The following is a 20,109-nucleotide window of genomic DNA, read 5'->3' on the forward strand; positions in this document are numbered from 1 at the left end:
GCAAATAGAATGGGTGATGGGGAAGGGGGAGAGGGATAAGGGACTGTGCCTACTGTGTGCCAGGCACTTTATAAATATTACCTCACAACAACTTTGTGAGGTAGGCGCTGTTATTATCTCTATTTTACAGTTGAGGAAACTGAGACAGAGGTTAAATGACTTGCTTAGGGTCACACCCTGAGTTGGGATTTGAAATTAGGTCTTCCTGACTCTAGGCCCAGCACTCTATCCACTGTGCCACCTAGCTGCCTTTAAAGGCAGTGAGAGGGAGAGGCAGGGAATTCTCTCACAGGATATCTTCAAGGACACTGGATGACCAATTGTCATCACTTGTCAGGTATCATTTAGAAGGAACTCCTGCTCAGGTGGAATTTTAATTAAATGATATCTGAGGTCCTTTCCATGTATTTGTAAAAACTATATATAAGAAAACACAAATTCATAGTCAGCCTTATGGGTGGGTGTTAGTCCCATTCCTCAACACTGGTGTTATGAAAGGTTTCCACAATTTTTTTCTTTAACTAGGTGCTGGCTCAGAGATGTGGAACTATCTTTTTAACTGGATGAGTTGGGGACAAGTCAGTTCTCATTTTTATCAATAAATTCTGGGCCGCAAGTCAGGCCACTCACTCTGTGTAGGATTGGAGGTAAATTTAGCCCTTAATGTAATCTTGATGGTCAAATTAATTCCTACTGCTTTGTAGGATAACATACTCGTGGGACAAAGTATATTAATCCACTCCAAAGTAATCTATTCTATCTGATTTTTCCTGAGAAATGTTAGATCAGAACCCAGGGATAGTAAATGTTGTCTTTAAATCATGACAGGAAAACCAACTAGTTCTCCTCTACCAGATACTAAATTCATAAGCTCTAGGGTCTCTAGGAGTGGGGATTCAGAATAAGTACAAATGAGACTTTTAGCCTCAAAAAACAAAACAAAACAAAACTCAAATTGGCATGTTTAAAGTGGCATGTTTATTAAACTCATGACAGATTCTCACAACAGCAACAAATGTCATTTTGCTACAACAAATTTCCCTTACTAAGCAAAAAAAAATGATAACCTCACATAGGGTTGATGGATCCAAGCAATTTTTTCCCCCTGGCTACCTATGATAAAAACAGTCACTCCATTTCTTGCTCCTCAGTGCTACCTTGAACTTTCATTTCCTTCATTTCCTTTCTTGCCTTATGTCCCCGAAATGCTGCCTGGATTTTGATGGCGGCAGCAGCAGCCTCCTCCTCTTCATCAATATTAGCTTCCTCCTTCATTAAAGTAGAAGAGAATGAAAAGGTTTTAAACACTCCATATCTGTGATACATTAAAAATGGATGTAAAAGTTACAACTTGAAAATGCAACAACTGAAGAACTGTTGCCTCCTGAGGGAATTTTCTATATTGTCTTGTCATTTATGCACCAAATGGAAAATGCCCAAAGAGCAGGCATTTTCTTTTGTAGCTTTTTAATATATCTTTGTGACAAAAACAAATCATTCCTAAGTTATAAGTGCATTTTTTCAAAATAGTTCTGAAGTAATACTTTGTTTCTTGAACAACAATATATTTGGGGAAATATGTAATGATAATTGAAGCTTGGTATAAATTTCAGATCAAATAGCAAACATTTCATTGATTCATAAGCAACACAGTTGTACTTGTAGGATATGAAGTTCTTAATTTGCTAATCAAAAACATAAAATAACCTTTATTTTATTTTTTAAAAAATATATTTATTTTATTTCATTTTTTGTTACATTTTGAGTTCTGAGTTGTCTCCCTCCTTCCCAACCCCCACATTTGAGGTCAACATTTGATATATATATGTGGAACCATATAATACAAACCTCCACATATCAGGTCTTTCTGTGGAGGTGGATAGCACTTTACTTCATTAAATCCTTTGCAGTTGATTTCAATATTCAAATTATTCAGAATAGCTTAGTTATTCACAATTACTCTTCCAACAATATTGTTATTACTGTAATACAATGTTCTCTTGGTTCTGCTTGTTTCACTATGCATTATTTCATGCAAGTCTTTCAATGTTTTTCTAAAATTAGCCTGCTCATCCTCTCTTAAAGCACAGTAGTACTCCATCACAATCATATACCACAACTTATTCAGCCATTTCCCAATTGATGGGCATCCCTTCAGTTTCTAGTTCTTTGCCACCACAAGAAAGCTGATTTAAAATATTTTAGAACATATATGTTCTTTTTATTTTTCCCTGATTACCTTGGGAAAAAGACCTAATAGTGGTATTGTTGAGTCCAAAGATCTACACAGAATTCTTTGGATATAATTCCAGGTTGCTCTCCAAAATGGTTGGATCAGTTCACAGTTCTACCAGCAGTGTATTAAGAGTCCCAATTTTTCCATATCCCCTCCAATATTTGTCATTTTTCCCTTTCTACCATTATAACCAATCTGACAGATATGAGATGGTACCTCAAAGTTGTTTTAATTTGCATTTCTCTAATCAATAATGATTTAGAGCATTTTTCACATGGCTATATGTAGCTTTGCTTTCTTCTCCCAAAAACTGCCTATTCATATCCTTTGACCATTTATCATTCTTATAAATTTGACTCATTCTCTATATAATTTTGAGATATGAAACCTTTATTAAAGAAACTATAAAATCTCTCTCCAGCCCCAATTTTTTGCTTTCCTTCTATTTTGGCTACATTGGTTTTATTTGTACAAACCCTTTTTAATTTAATGTAATTAAAATTGTCCATTTTACATCTCATGATGCTCTCTATCTCTTGTTTGATCATAAATTCTTCTCCGATACATAAATCTGATAGGTAATATGTTCCATGCTCTTCTAATTTGCTTATGATATCTCCATTTATGTCTAGGTCATGTTCCATTTTGACTATATCTTGATAAATGATGTAAGATACTGGTCTATACCTAGTTTCTGTCAGACTTGCTTTCCAGTTTCCCCAGCAATTTCTGCCAAATAGTGAGTTCTTATCCCAAAAGCTTAGATCTTTTAAAAAATATTTTATTTTTCCCAATTACATATAAAAACAATTCTTTTTTTAAGTTCCAAATTCTATCTCTCCTTCCCTCCCTTTTCCCCTCCCTGAGATGGTAAGCAATCTGATTGATATAGATTATAAATGTGCCAATTATGTTAAACATATTTTCATATCAGTCATTTTGAGGAAGAAAACCTGAACTAAAGAAAAAGAAAGTGAAAAATAGTATGCTTCAGTCTGTAATCAGATGCCATCAGTTCTTTCTCTGGAGCTAGATAGCATTTTTCATCATGAGTCCTTTGAGATAGTGTTGGATCACTGTATTGCTGAGAATATCTAAGTCATTCATAATTGTTCATTATACAATATTGCTGTTACTATGTACAATGTTCTCCTGGTTCTGTTCACTTCACTCTGCATCAGTTCATATAAATCTTTCCAGGTTTTGCGGAAATCATCCTGCTCATCATTTTTCACAGCACAACATTCCATTTCAATCAGATACCACAACTTGTTCATCCATTCCCCAGTTGATGGGCATTCCCCTCAATCTCCAAGTCTTAGCTACCACAAAAAGAGAGGCTATCAATGTTTTTGTATAAATACCCTTTTCCCTCTAAAAGCCTAGATCTTGACGTTTATAAAAAATAAGGTCACTATAATAATTTACCACTGTGTATGGTGTATCTACTCTATTCCACTGATTTATCATTCTCTTTCTTAGCTAGTACCACACAGTTTTGATCATTACTGCCTCAGAATACAGTTTAAGATCTGGTACTGCTAGAGCTGCTTCCTTTACATTTTTTTCATTAAATCCTCTGTTATTCTTGACCTTTTGTACTTCCAAACAAAATTTATCAATTTTTTTTAGCTCAATAAGATAATTTTTTGGCAGTTTAATTGAGATGACAATGAATAAGTAGATTAGTTAAGGTACAAGTGTCATTTTTATTATATTGGCTCAGCTCACCCATGAACAATGGACATTTCTCCAATTTGTTTAAAAAGTATTTTACAATTATGTTCACATATTTCCTAGGTTTGTCTTGGCAGGCTTACTTCTAAGGGATTTTATATGTCTATGGATATTTTAAATGAAATTTCTCTTACTATCTCTTTTTGCAGGGATTTATTAGTGATATAAAGAAATGCTGATGTTACGTAGGTTTACTTTATATCCTGCTACTTTGCTAAAACGATTGATTCAACCAATTTTTTAGTTGAATCTCTAGGATTTTCCAAGTATACCATCAATATCATCTGCAAAAGAGATATTTTTTCCTCACTGCCCATTCTGATTCCTTTAATTTCTTTTTTTTCTTTTATTGCTATTACTAGCATTTCTAGTATAATATTAAATAATAGTGGTGATAATAGGCATCCTTGTTGTGCTCCTGATCTTACTGTGAAGGCTTCTAGCTTATCCCTTTTACAGATAATGCGTGCTGATGGGTTTTAGGTAGATGTTTCTTATAATTTTAAAGAAAAATCTAGAGCACTGGCCCTGGCGTTAGGAGGACCTGAGTTCAAATTTGGCCTCAGACACACGATACTCACTAGCTGTGTGACCCTAGGCAAGTCACTTAACCTGACTGCCTAACCCCCAAAAAATTATGTTTGCAAGAAAGAGCCATTTATACCTATGCTTTCAAGTGTTTTTAAATCGGAATGAGTGTTGTATTTTGTCAAAAGCTTTTTCTGCATCTATTGATATAATCATATGATTTTTGTTACTTTTGTTATTGCTATAATTAATTATGTTAATAGTTTTCCTTACATTGAACTAGCTCTGCATTCTCACTTGGTCATAATGTATAATCTTTATAATATATTGTTGTAGTCTACTAGTGAGTATTTTATTTAGAATTTTGTATCAATATTCATTAGTGAAATTGGTCTATAATTTTCTTTTTGTTTTTGCTCTTTCTGATTTAGGTATCAGCACCAAATTTATGCTGTAAAAGGAATTTTGTAGGACTCCTTCTTTGCCTATTATTCCAAATAATTTATTTAATATTGGAATTAGTTGATCTTTAAATGTTTGATAGAATTCACTTTTTTAAAAAAGAGAATGAACAAATTTATTGCAGGATGGAAATGTGATTTTTTTTTAAAATTATAAGACAGAACATGAAAATTTTAGACTACTTTCAGTTTTCTCTCCAAAAGTAAATAAAGTTGGAATTTATTTACTTCTGTTGTTAATGTTTTTAAACAACCAACCTGAAGACACCAAGCATGTCCTGTTATTAGCTCTACATTGGGACTTCCAGATTGAAGATGAATCCCAAAGGGCTACCAGAGAGAGAAAAACTTGTTTTAAAATCAGGAAACAATGGAAAAGTAAGTAAAATTTAATGTTTTCTGTGAAGGCTATGATAAGTTAGGGTAAGAAAACAGAAAACATGGACTTAGTCTTTGAGTGATTTGAAAGGAAACAGAGAAAAAGTTACACTGGAGCCCTTCAGAAAATTACAGTCTCCATCAGACACTATTTTTTTAAGTAGAGCAATTGCTGTTAGCTCTAATTAAACAAAATTGTGTTTTTAATAAAATCAAATACTCTAAATCAAGAAATTATTATGCTATAAATTAAAGGATACTTCTAATGCAAGTCACTGTTGACTTGACAATGAGGCAAGTTTTATTATAGATCATAAAGGATCATAAAGGATATTTTGCTTTATTATCAAAGAGTTAGTGAAACAAACAGTCATTAAGGTAGGCTACATGCTATATCAAAGCTATCAGTAGTATCTTTAAATGTCAAAGGATTTATATAAGTGTGCTTTCAAAAGGCACTCTTGTTTAATTTACATTTAATTGAACCAATGTGAAATATTCACAATTACATCCCAACATCTGTAGTCTCATTATCACTTTTCTTTCTTTTTTTAAATTTTGCTTTTTTATTTAATTTTACTTATTTTTCGGTTACATTTCAAGTTCTGAACTGTCTCCCTCCCTTCCTTCCCTCCCTACCTTGCACTAGAAGTCACCATTTGACACACATATATAAATATATATGTAAAACCATACTATGCATATTTCTATTTATCAGTTCTTTCTCTGGAGGTGGTTAGTATCTTTCTTCATAGGTCCTTTGTAGTTGATTTGAGTATTTATAATCCTCAGAATAACTTAGTCATTTCATAGTAATTTGTCAGACTGTTACTGTGATAGAATTCACTTGTAAATCCATCTGGTCCTGATTCTTTTTTCTAAGGAAGCTCATTTATGGCCTGTTTAATTTCTTTTTTTTTAAATAGGTTTATTTAGGTATTCTATTTCCTCTTTGGTTAATCTGGACAGTTTATATTTTTGTAAGTATTCTTACACTCCACTTAAATTGTTAAATTTATTGGTATATAACTGGACAAAATAACTCCTAATAATTTCTTTAATTTCATCTTCATTAGTGGTGTATTCACTCTTTTTATTTTTGATACTAGTGATTTGGTTTTCTTCTCTTTTTAAAAATCATATAACCAATGATTTATCCATTTTGTTGGGTTTTTCATAAAATCAATTCCTAGTTTTATTTATTAACTCAATGGTTTTCTTACATTCAGTTTTATTAATTTCACCTTTAATTGTCAAGATTTCCAATTTGGTGTTTAATTGGAGATTTTTAATTTGTTCTTTTTCTAGGTTTTTAAAAATTGCAAAAAAATACTTTAAATAATAAACAACTTTAGCAAAGTTACAGGATATAAAATAAATCCACATAAATCATCAGCATTTCTATGTATTACTAACAAGGGCCAACAGCAGGAGATAGAAAGAGATTCCATTTAAAGTTACTGCAGACTTTATAAAATATTTAGGAGTTTACCTGCCGAAACAAACCCAGGAACTATATAAACACAATTACAAAACACTTTTCACACAAATAAAGTCAGATCTAAATAATTGGAAAAACATGAGTTGCTCATGGGTAGGCTGAGCTAATATAATAAAAATGACAATTCTACCTAAATTAATTTACTTATTCAGTGTCATACCAATCAACCTACCAAAATTATTTTACATAGCTAGAAAAAATAACAAGAAGATTCATCTGAAAGAACAAAAGTTCCAGAATATTAAGGGAACTAATGAAAAGAAGTGCTAGGGAAGATGGCCTAGCTCTAGCAGATCTTAAATTGTATTATAAAGCAGCAGTCATCAAAACTACTTGGTCTTGGCTAAGAAACAGAGTGGTGGATTAGTGGAATAGGTTAGGTATACAAGACATAGTAGTCAATGACTATAGCAATCTATTGTTTGATAAATCCAAAGACCCCAGCTTCTGGGATAAGAACTCACTATTTGACAAAAACTGCTGGGAAAACTGGAGAAGAGTATGGCAGAAACTAGGCATGGACCAAACTCTTACACCACATACCAAAATAAAGTCAAAATGGGTACACAATTTAGACATAAAGGCTGATACTATAAGCAAACTGGGAGAGCAAGGAATAGTTTACCTATCAGATTTATGGTAAACAGAAGAATTTATGAGCAAACAAGAGATACAGAACATTATGAAATGTAAAATGGATAATTTTGATCATATTAAATTGAAAAGTTTTTGCACAAATAAAGCCAATGCAACCAAGATTAGGAGGGAATCAGAAAACTGAGAAAGAATTTTTACAACCAGTATCTCTGATAAGGACCTCATTTCTAAAATATATAGAGAACTAAGTCAAATTTATAAGAATACAAGTCATTGATACATGGTCAAAGCATATGAACAGGCAGTTTTCAGATGAAGAAATTAAAGCTATCTATAGTCATATGAAAAAATTATCTAAATCACTATTGATTAGAGAAATGCAAATCAAAACAACTCTGAGGTACCATATTACACCTATTAGATTGGCCAACATGACAAAACAGGAAAATGATAAATACTGGAGAAGATGTGGGAAAATTGGAACACTAATGCATTGTTGGTGGAGTTGTGAAATGATCCAGTCATTTTGGAGAGCAATTTGGAACTATGCCCACAGGCCTATAAAAATGTGCATACCCTTTGACCCAGCAATAGCACTTCTAGGGCTGTATCCCAAAGAGATCATACAAATGGGAAAAGGACCCACATGTACAAAAATATTTATAGCAGCTCTTTCTGTGGTGGCAAAGAACTGGAAATTGAGGGGATGCCCATCAATTGGGGAATGGTTGAACAAATTGTGGTATATGAACGTAAATGAATATTATTGTGCTTGGGCAGCTAGGTGGCACAGTGGATAGAGTACCGGCCCTAGAATCAGGAGGAGCTGAGTTCAAATCTGGCCTCAGACATATAATATTCACTAGCTGTGTGACTCCAGGCAAGTCACTTAACCTCAACCCAATTGCCTTACCAAAAAAAAAAATAATGAGCAAGCAGAATTCAGAAAAACCTGGAAAGATTTATATGGACTGATGCTGAGTGAAGTGAGCAGAACAGTAACAGCCACAATGTGTGATGACTATCTTTGATAGACTCATCTCTTCTTAGCAATGCAAAGAGTCCAAGACATCTCCAAAAGTCTCATGATGGAAAATGCTATCCACATCCAGGGACAGAATTATGGAGTTTGAATGCAGATCGAAGCATACTATTTGCTCTTTTTTTTCCTCTTCTGTTTTGTTTTGTTTCTTCTTTCTTGTGGTTCCTCCTATTGGTTCTAATTCTTCTTCACAACATGACTAATGTGAAAATATGTTTAATAGGAATGTATATGTAGAGCCTATATGAGATTGCATGCCATCTTGGGGAGGGAGGTGGGAAGAGAGGGGGAGAAAATTTAAAACTCAAAAGCTTATGGAAGTGAATGTTGAAAACTAAAAATAAATAAATTTTAAAAAGTCAATAATCCTGAAAAAAATTGCATACTCAAATCATTGGTCTACTCTTTCTTTATTTTACTGATGTAAGCATTTAGAGATATGCATTTTCCTCTGATTATTGCTTTTGCTGCATCCCATACATTTTGGTATGCTGTGTCATCATTCTCTTTAATAAAATTATTTGTTGTTTCTATAATTTATTATTTGAGCCACTCCTTTAAGATTAGATGATTTAGTCTCCAATTAATTTTTAATTTGTGTTTATAAGATCCTTTATTAAATGTAATTTTTGTTGCATTATAATCTAAAAAGGATGCATTTAATATTTCTGCTGTTCTGCATTTGAGCATAAGATTTTTATGCCCTGCTCATTTTTTTAAAAGGTGCCATGTACTGCTGAAAAAGATGTATTTCTTTCCATTCCCATTCAGTTCTCTCTAGATGTCTGTGATATCTATCTTATCTAGGATTCTATTGATCTCCTTGACTTCTTATTTATTTTTTAGTTAGATTTATCACATTCTGAGATGGGAAGATTGATGTTCCCAACTATTTTAGTTTTGCTATCTATTTCTACCTGTAACTCATTTACCTTTTCCTTATGGAATATGGATGCTATATCATTTGGTGCATATATATTTAGTATTGATATTACTTCATACTAACTTTTAACATAATGTAGTAGTTTCACTGTTTATCTCTTAATTAAAGCTATTTTAGCTTCAACTTTGTCTGGCAATCATGATGGCTACTCCTGCTTTTTTTTCTTTTTTTTTACGTCAGTTGAAGCATAATAAATTCTACTCTAGCCCTACTCTATGTGTGTCTCTTATTTTTAAATGTTTCTTGTAAACAATATATTGTCAGCTTCTGCTTTTTGATCCATTTTGCTATTCATTTCCATTTTATGGGTGAATTCATCCCATTCACATTCAAAGTTATAATTACTAGCTGTAGACTTACCTGTCTGTCTCTCTCTCTTTTTACCCTCCCCTCCCCACCGAAGTCTAATTACTTCTGACCACTGCCTCCCTACTCTGTATACCCTTCCAAAAGACCCTTCCTTATCCCATCCACTTGCTCTCCTATTTCTCTGTAAGTTAAGAAGACTTTCATACTCAAGCAGGTATATTATTGCCTCTTTAACCCAATTCTGATGAAAATAAGGTTCCCATGCTGCCCATCCTCCACCTCATCCTCCTCTCCCCTGTAAAAGTTCTGTTCATGCCTCTCTTATATGAGATAATTTGTTCTACTTTATCTCTCCCTATCTAGTTTTATTTTTCAGGCTCATCCTGTCATAATTAACTCAGACTCAAGCCCTCTATCTATGTTATACACTTTTTAGCTACCCTAATAATTGAGGGAATTGAGAAGATTAGGACAGCAAGCAGTTAAACTATGGTAACTGAGTAAACCACACTAACTCCATCTTGTGACTCAATTCTGGAGCTAGCTCAGTTCCCTTTCTATTCAATTATAGGTTTAGCCCAACTTCTGTCTTGCGAGAAAATTTTATTCAACTGTGGGAATTGGGAGAACACTTTATTGTATTGTTAGAACCTAGCCCTGTATGGCTGGGTAATCTGCTGCTTAATGACCCTTAACCAAGGACTTAGGTTATGCTGATCAGAAACCTAGTCAGATCCAAAGATTGATACAAGGTGTTGTACATCTCAAGCAACACATATGTGTCATCTGAAAACGGACTCCATACTAATAAATCAGTTGTTTCCATGTTCCTTTGATTGTTTACAGACACTTTGGGGGTGGGGTGGGTGAAGAGTGAGACATCTCTTTTTTTGAATTCAGGGAACTGCACCTGTTCGCTCTTCCCCTCCCAACTTGCAAAGTTCCTAATCTTTCATCCAATTAGAAATCAGATTATTTAATGTTATATTGTTTCCTTTAAATGGGTGTTGTTTGATTATTTTTAATGTATAAAAGTCTGTCTACCCCTGTATGCAGGGTCCAGGCCTAAGCTGAGGAGGTCTGGTTCTGGTTTGTTGAGAAACTGGTATGCATTGCTTAATACAGCAATATGCTCAGAAGATCAAACTTTTGTTTCCTCAGTCATTTTATCTTTCACTTTCCACAAATGATAACATTCTTAAGAGTTACAAATATCAATTTCCCATATAAGAAGTAAACAGTTTAACCTTATCGAATCCCTTATGATTAGTCTATCATGTTTACCTTCCTATGTTTCTCCTGATTCTTATATTTGTAAGTCAGATTTTCTGTTCAGTTCTGGTTGTTTCCTCAAGAATGCCTGAAAGTTTTAAAATTCATCAAATATCTATTTTTTTCCCTTGAAGGGTTACATTCAGCTTTGCTGGGTAAGTTATTCTTGGCTGCAAACCCACCTCCTCTGCTCTTTGGAATATCATATTCCATACCCTCTGGTCTTTTAATATAGAAGTTGCTAAATCTTGTGTTATCCTCACATTAGCTCCACAATATCTGAATTGTTTCTTTTTAGTTGCTTGTGATATTTTCTTCCTGACTTGGGAGTTTGAAACTTAGCTATAGGGGTAGCTAAGTGGCACGGTGGACAGATCACTGGCCTTGGAATCAAGAGGACCCAAGTTCAAATATAACCTCAGTTACTTGACACTTACTAGCTGTGTGACCCCGGGCAAATCACTTAACCCTGATTGACTCCCCTCTTTCCCCCCCCATTAAAAAAAAAAAAGAAACTTTGCTATAATGTTCCTGTGAGTTTTCATTTTGGGATCTTTTTCAGGTGGTGATGAGTGGATTTTTTTCAATTTTTATTTTACCCTTTAGTTCTTTTCCTTAATAAGACTCTTTTTGGATTATCACTTTCAGATAGTCCAACAATTCTTATATTATCTTTCCTTGATCTGTTTTTTAGGTCAGTTATTTTTCCAATGAGATATTTTATGTTCTCTTCTTTTTTTTCATTCTTTTGATTTTGCTTTATTATTTCTTGATGTCTTATGAAGTCATTAGCTTCCCCTTGCCCAATTCTACTTTTTAAGAATTATTTTCTTTTTCTTTTTTTTTTTTTAATATGAGGCAATTGCAATTAAGTGACTTGCCCAGAGTCACACAGTTAGTAAGTGTTATGTGTCTGAGGTTGGATTTGAACTTAGGCTCTCCTGACTCTAGGGCTGGTGCTGTATACACTGTGCCACCTAGCTGCCCCTAGGAGTTATTTTCTTCATATTTTTCTTTTCATAATTTTTTTTGTATTACCCATTTCATTTCCCATTTTTTTCTCTACCTCTCTTATTTGATTTTAAAGTCATTTTTAAGCTCTTCCAAGAACTCTTTTTGGGCTTGTGCTCATTTTACATTTTTCTTTGAAGCTGTATAAGTAGCTACTTTGACCTAATTATCTTCTGAGTTTGAACCCTGATCATCTCTATCACATGGTAACTATCTTTGGTCAGGTTCTTTCTTAGATGTTTACTCATTTTAAATGGCCTATTACTTGGCTATCAACTTTATGTTAAAGTTAGGCTCTGCGGCTGGGGGATAATATCTCAGGTTTTAGGTTTTTTGTGCTGTTCTTTCAGAGGTCTGAAAGGGTCTTTGATTTTTTTGTTCATCCAATGTACTATGATCCAAGGCCAGGTGTGGTCACTGCTCTTCTGGCTCATGCCTTGGACCATGAGTCATCTCAAGTACTCCTCTGTTCCCTTGAGCCATGACCAGGGCCCCCAGCACTGGAGTCACCACAAATGCTCTCACTCTTAATTTGGAATGTACTACTGGTCTCCTGCATGAACAAGATTGAGGTTGCCACTCTACCCTGGACCCTAAATCAGAGACTCTGCTTTCCTGTGAGTGAGCACAACCAGCAGGACTCCCACCCCTTTGCCATGGCACTCACCAGTCAGGTGTTCAGTCCTCTTTGTACTTCTCCCATCTACTGCTGGGCCTGCAGTCTTGTCCTGATCAGCTTGCCTGATCCCCATACCTGACCCCGACACTATTTGTTGGGCTAAAGTTCCAAAAACAGAGGCTACCACCTTGACACAATTGCTCCTAGGACTTGCTATTTGTTGACGTGGTAGTATCTGCACTTCTCTTTGGGCCAGACCACCACCCTGTAGGTCAGATCTTTCCTAACATCTTCCCAAGTTGTCTTAGGCTACACTATTGCTTTATTCTGACTTTTGATTATTTCTGTCATTCTAAAATTCATGATGAGGCATTATTTTAAGTTATTTTTTAGGGAGGCAATTTGGGAGAGCCAAGTAATTTCCTGCCTTAATGCATGTACTATCTTCCCACAATCCTCTATTGATGTTCTTTATTTTTAACAAAAAAAAATTTTTTTTTTAGGTAATTGGGGTTAAGTGACTTGCCCAGGGTCACACGGCTAGTAAGTGTTAAGTGTTTGGTCTGAGGCCGGATTTGAACTCAGGTCCTCCTCACTTCAGGGCTGATGCTCTATCCACTGCTCCACCTAGCTGCTCCTATTGATGCTCTTTAAAGGGAAACTTTCAAAATCCCTAAAAGGTGTTGGCCCACTAGAGGCAAAAAAAAAAAAAAAATTAAGCTGAAGTTAGAAATTGGCAAGATCAAAATGAGTTGCAGCTTCAGAAGATATGAAGAAGGAGGGAAGCAGAATCATAGAATCTCCTACTTTGAAGGGAGCTCAGAGGTCACATGAACATATCTGATCAGGAAGCTCTTCTACAATATATTGAACAAGTGGCAATGCAGCTTCTACTTGAATAATCATAATTACAAATTACATTTAATGCTTACAAAAAGCTCAATCACTACCTTCCTCAAACAAAGCAGTCCAGTTCATTCCACTCTTGGATGGCTTTAATTGTTTGAAAGTTTTTCCTCCCTTTCCCATCCTCAATCCAATTTCCATACTGATGATAAGAATAATTTTGCTTTCATAATATAACTATTAAGAACCTATGATGATTTTCTATTGCCTATTAAACTGAGCTCATACTCTTATGGCATTTTAGGCTCATTACTTCTCAAAATGAACTTTCTGCAAATAAAACATGAGTATAACAGGATAAACATAAGCAAGTATAACTAGGCATGGTTGACAATATCCTAACTAGATCATCACTGATGCTTAATAATTTGTAAAAAAAAAAAAAGTACCCCTCATAACTACAGTAGGTAATTTTGTTGTTCAATTGTTTCAGCCACGTCTGACTCTGTGATCCCATTTGGGGTTTTCCTGCCAAAGATACTGGAGTGCTTTGCCATTTCCTTTTCCAGATCATTTTGCAGATGAGGAAACTGAGGGAAAGAGAGTTAAGTGACTTGCCCAGGATCACACAGGTAGTAGGTCTCTGAGGCTATATCTCAACTTAGGAAGATGAGTCTTCCTGACGCCAGGACTGCACCACCTAGCTGACCATAACAGCTAATATAATACATGGGATTAATGTTGGGAATATAGTTGGGTAATGTCTGGTCCAAATCCTGAATGATGTGAAGAATTACCTACCACAAATGATGCCTGTATTTCCTGCTCTTTCACTATTTCCTGAGATGTATCTTTTTCAGGTGCACGTTTTTCAGGTGGTGCCTCCTATAGAAAGCAGAGATCAAGTAGGTAAGATCTCAAGTCAAAATGGTCAAAGCTGCTAAAGAATAAAGATAAATATAAAATGAGTAAAGTCTAGGAAAGCACATTACCTTGGACACAATAGGAGCTTGCTAAATACTTGTTGAACTAAAATGAATTGAGGCAGGAAAGACTGAGTAGGAAAGATAAAAGTGTGAAATAGGAATAAACAAGCAACAAACACATGATAAATCAGTAGAAATGCTTCAACTTCTTATTTTAGCAGATTAAGTGATTCCAATAAGGAGCTTTTTCTTTTGTAGTATTGGCCACTAAAACAGAACTTTTATCACATATCACATGCTGATAACATTATAATGAATCATGCACAAAATATGAAGTTCTCAAATCTCAGAGAAATACTAACTAAACATTGTTCTATATATGGTATAATATATACATATGCACATATACGATATATATAATATATATATACACACACACACATATATATATAGTCCAATGATATGGTCAATGAAGTTTGTGGGTAAAGGCTAAACAAAAGACCTTTCATTACAAAGTAATGAGAGAATTTTGTATACATAGAAAAAATGACTATTGCTACTTTCAGCTTCTAGGGGGAGAACACTATATATATATGAGAGAAGGATCTGACCTGAAGAAGGAAAAGGAGGATAAGTGAAAGTGATTTGGAGGGCTTTGGAATTGTGAAGGAAATTGGGCATAATTTGACATTCATGGCAGATTTTAGGACAGCAGTTTTCAAAGGGTTCAGGGAAAGTAGAGGTCCCTTGAATTAAACTTCTAAGGAAAAGTCATCCCAAAAGGAACTGGGATGCTGTTAGAAGTCTAGTGATTCATGACTCCCTAAGGGGGGAACTGATACATCTATCTGACAACATGATGACAATAATTGTCTTCCCAGAAACCATTTCCAAGACCTGCCAGGCCAAATGACTATTTCCCATTTCTGGTGATTCATATGAGCACAAACAATTCTGCCACAAGGAATCCAAAAACCTTTGGCATAAAACTGAAGACCTTGGGGCCAGGGAGTATGTTTTAATTACTGCTGCCAATTGGAGGCAAGGACTTTAGAAGACAGTGGCAGATTTGGAAAGTGATCAATAAGCTGATTAAAAAGATGGTATCTGAGAACAGGATTTGGATTTATGGATTACAGTTTAAAACATAGGAATGGAAACTTTCTGTTCAGAGATGGAACATACTTAATAAAAAAAAATGTAAAAATATGTTTGCCTGAAGTAGACCGGGGTTTTGGTCCAGTGCATGTCAGGGAGTGCTTGTGTGTGTTTCTTCTCTTCATTCTCACTGCTACAGAGCTACAGACAATCATTCCTTCCCTTCATCATCAGTAAAATGGGGTCTGTGTGTAGCACTTAGAGTACCTTTCTCACTGGGCTGTTGTGACAATTTTAATTATTACACAGTCTAAAGGCTTACTGTTATTGCCATTGTATATTCTGTCCCTTCCACATTCCCTTGCCACATTCCATGACAAATCCTTGGATAATAAATGGAGAGATGGATAGAGTGTTGGATTTGGAGTCAGGAAGTCTTGAGTTCAAATGCTGATTCAGGCACTAATTTAGCTGTGTGACTCTGGGCAAGTTACTTGACCTCTCTTGGCTCAGTCTCATATATAAAATGAGGATGATAATAATAGCACCTACCCCACAGGGTTGTTATGAAGATCAAATGAAATAATACGTAAAAGCACTTCGCAAACTTTAAAGTACAGTATATAAGTGTCTAATAAATGCTTGTTGAATTAAATTACATTGTAGTTCTCTGACGGCCTGTGCCTCAAGAAGGTTGCAGGCAAAGGTGGACTCCAGAGAAGGATATGATGGTAATGGCACCTGGGAGATGGTAAGCAAGTGAGAAGCATGGTCTTAGTCTCATGAGCCAGCAGAGGATGTGGGAAAAGGGAAAAAGTAGTTCTTGGTCTTGTGGTTGGCTTGTTCTTTCTCTGGTACTGCTGCCCTCCCTTGAAACTGTTTTTGCCCTAGGTTAAAAATTCCTAGTTATGACTCTTGTCTGAAGCCTAGCAAATCTAATCATAAGTACCTTAACGCTGAGAAGGAAGAGAAAGGCAGAAAATAGCCAAAATACATTCATCAAGCTAGGTCCTTAGAAAGTAGTTACAATGTGGCAAGAAGAATAGTAGTACAGATATACAGATGTTCATAAGATACAAGAAAGGAGTAATGAAACCCATGGTTCAGATGCCTCTAGATCTGTATACTAGGCAAATATAATTTCATATGCTTTACTGAGATGTGGTGGGATGAGATTCAGAAGAATGTGGCTGTGGAAGGGTATACCTTATTCAAAAGAAACATTATAATGTAAAAGGTGGAGAAGGTGGAGTGATACTGTATTTTAAGAAGATGTACTCACCCAAAAGAATGGAAAAAATAGAAAACAATGTGAAATATCTCAATGGAAAAACAACTGACCCAAAAAAACAGATCCAGGAGAGATAATTAAAAAATTATTGGACTATCTGAAAGCCATGATCAAAAAAAGAGCCTAGATATCATCTTTCAAGAAATTATCAAGGAAAACTGCCCTGATATTTTAGAACCAGAGGGCAAAATAGAAATGGAAAGAATCCACCGATCACCTCCTGAAAGAGATCCCCAAAGGAAAATTCCTAGGAATATTGTAGCCAAATTCCACAGTTCCCTGGTCAAGGAGAAAATATTGCAAGCAGCCAGAAAGAATCAATTCAAGTATTGTGGAAATACAATCAGGATAACACAAGATTTAGCAGCTTCTACATTAAGGGTCCAGAGGGCATGGAGTATGATATTCTGGAGGGCAAAGGAGATAGGATTGCAACCAAGAATCACCTACCCAGCAAAACTGAGTATAATTCTTCAGGGTAAAAAATGGTCATTCAATGAAATAGGGGACTTCCAAGCATTCCTATGGAAAAGACCAGGGATGAATATAAAATTTGACCTTCAAATACAAGACTCAAGTGAAACATGGAAGAGGTAAACAGGAAAGAGAAATCATAAGAGAATTATTAAGGTTGAACTGTTTACATTCCTGCATGGAAAGATGATATTTGTACCTCATGAGACCTTTTTCAGTATTAGGGTAGTTGGAGGGAAAAATTATATGTATTCATGTATATAATATATGGATATAGATATAGATAGATAAATAGATAGAGGGCACAGGGTGAGTTGAAGATGAAGGGGGTCATATCTGGAGAATAAAATTAAGGGGTGAGAGAGGATTATACTAGGAGAAGGAGAAAGGAAAAAGTAGAATGGGGTAAATTATCTCATAAAAAAAACAGAAAAGAAAAGGCTCTTACAGTGGAGGAATGAGTGAATCTTATTCTCATAGGATTTGACTTAAGGAGGGTATAACATACACACTCAATTGGGTATGGAAATCTGTCTTACCCTACAGGAAAATAGGAGGGGAAGGGGACAAGAGAGTAGGGGGATGATAGAGAGGAGGGCAGATTGGGAAAGGGAGTAATCAGAAGCAAATACTTCTGAGAAGGAACAGGGTCAAAAGAAAGAATAGAATAAATGGGGGGGGCGGGACAGGATTAAGGGAAATAAAGTTAGTTTTTCACGGCATGTCTACTATGGAAGCATTTTGCATAACTGCACAAGTATAGCCTATATTGAGTTGCTTGCCTTTTCAATGAGGGTGGGTGGGGAGGGAGGAGGGGAGAAAATTTAGAACCCAAAGTTTAAAAAAACACATGTTTAAAAAAAATGTTTTCAAATGCAACTGGGAAATAAGAAATACAGGAAATGGGGTACAGAAATCTATCCTGCCCTACAGGAAAATAGAAGGGGAAAGGGGGTGAGATAGCAGGGAAAGCAGACTAGGGGAAGGGGTATTCAGAATGTGTGCCATCTTGGGGTGGGGGGAGTGGCGAGATGGGGTGAAAATTTGGAACTTAAAATCTTGTGGAAGTAAATGTTGAAAACTAAAAATAAATAAATTAAAAAAAATTATCAAGGAAAACTGCCCTGATATTTTAGAACCAGAGGGCAAAATAGAAATGGAAAGAATTCACCAATCACCTTCTGAAAGAGATCCCCAAAGGAAAATTCCTGGGAATATTGCAGCCAAATTCCAGAGTTCCCAGGTCAAGGAGAAAATATTGCAAGCAGCCAGAAACAATTCAAGTATTGTGGAAACACAATCAAGATCCACAAGATTTAGCAGCTTCTACATTAAGGGACTGGAGGGCTTGGAATATAATATTCTGGAGGTCAAAGGAACTAGGATTACAACCCAGAATCACCTACCCAGCAAAACTGAGTATAATCCTTCATGGGGAAAAAATTGACATTCAGTGAAATAGGGAACTTTCAAGTATTCTTGATGAAAAAACCAGAGATGAATAGAAAATCTGACTTTCAAATACAAGACTCAAGAGAAGCATGAAGAGGTAAACAGGAAAGTTTACATTCCTATATGGAAAGATGATATTTGTAACTCATGAGACTTTTGTCAGTATTAGGGTAATTGGAGGGAAAAATTATATGTATGTATATATACATATATATAGATAGATAGATAGATAGATGGCATATCTTCAACAGAGTTGAAAATGAAGGGGTGATATTTGGAGAATAAAATTAAGGGATGAGAGAGGATTATACTGGGAGAAGGAGAAAGGGAGAGGTAGAATGGGGTAAATTATCTCACATAAAACAGACAAGAAAAGGCTTTTACAGTGGACGGGAAATGGGGGAAGGTGAGGGGGAATGAGTGAATCTTATTCTCATCGGATTTGGCTTAAGGAGGGCATAACATATACACTCAATTGGGTATGGAAATCTATCTTACCCTACAGGAAAATGGTGGGGAGGGGAAGGGGACAAGAGAGCAGGGGGATGATAGAGGGGAGGGCAGATGGGGGGGTAATTAGAAGCAAACACTTATGAGGAGGGACAGGGTCAAAAGACAGAATAGAATAAATGGAGGGCGGGATAATATTAAGGAAAATATAGTTAGTTTTTCACAACATGACTACTATGGAAGTGTTTTGCATAACTACACATGTATAATCTGTATCGAGTTGCTTGCCTTCTCAGTGAGGGTGGGTGGGGAGGAAGGGAGAAAATTTGGAACCCAAAGTTTTAAAAACACATGTTAAAAAATTGTTTTCACATGCAACTGGGAAATAAGAAATACAGGAAATGGGGTATAGAAGTCTATCCTGCCCTACAGGAAAATAGAAGGGGAAGGGGATAAGAGAAGGGGGGAAGAGATAGAAGGGAGGGTACGTTAGGGGAGGGGGTATTCAGAATGCATGCCATCTTGGGGTGGGGGGAGAGGTGAGATGGGGAGAAAATTTGTAACTCAAAATCTTGTGGAAGTGAATGTTGAAAACTAAAAATAAATAAATTTTAAGGAAAAGAAAAAAAAAAGATGTACTCAAGTGGGGATATCCAAGAATAGGGGAAAGTATGGTAGAATGCACTTGGGTTAGGAGAGAAAGAAGCTGAAGCAATTGTTTCAGGTATACTACAGTTCACTTGGGACAGAAAAAGGAAATATATAAGGAGTTCAGAAAACAGATTAAAAGCCTGACGTAGAGATATGTACTCAGTGGACTCTAAGGTCCCTTAGACTCTAAGGTTCAGCTCTACATCCATGATCTTATTACTACTTATGGGTATTTCAATTATGCAGATACCTTCCTGAGTTCTTTCTTTACCAAAAGTAGAGGAGCT

The 20,109-nt window shown here is 35.5% G+C and overlaps 1 protein-coding gene across 3 annotated transcripts in view; it reads right to left on the reverse strand.

The window, feature by feature from the left end:
- Window positions 1–955: 955 nt before the first annotated feature.
- The window catches only part of SPA17 (sperm autoantigenic protein 17), a 28,595-nt gene continuing 9,441 nt past the window's right edge, over window positions 956–20,109 (reverse strand). For 2 of the 3 annotated variants that reach the window (XM_027877590.1, XM_027877589.1), the window contains exons 4-5: window positions 14,282–14,365; window positions 956–1,269 (exon numbers count right to left, since the gene is read on the reverse strand). In XM_027877590.1, coding sequence (XP_027733391.1) covers window positions 1,129–1,269; window positions 14,282–14,365 — 225 coding nt within the window. In that variant the 3' untranslated portion in view covers window positions 956–1,128. The remainder of the gene's footprint in view (window positions 1,270–14,281; window positions 14,366–20,109) is intronic. The other variant, XM_027877591.1, reaches the window with a different exon arrangement.

The sequence above is a fragment of the Vombatus ursinus genome, unplaced genomic scaffold, assembly GCF_900497805.2.
Source record: "Vombatus ursinus unplaced genomic scaffold, bare-nosed wombat genome assembly UNPS02014813.1, whole genome shotgun sequence".
Taxonomy (NCBI): Eukaryota; Metazoa; Chordata; class Mammalia; order Diprotodontia; family Vombatidae; genus Vombatus; species Vombatus ursinus.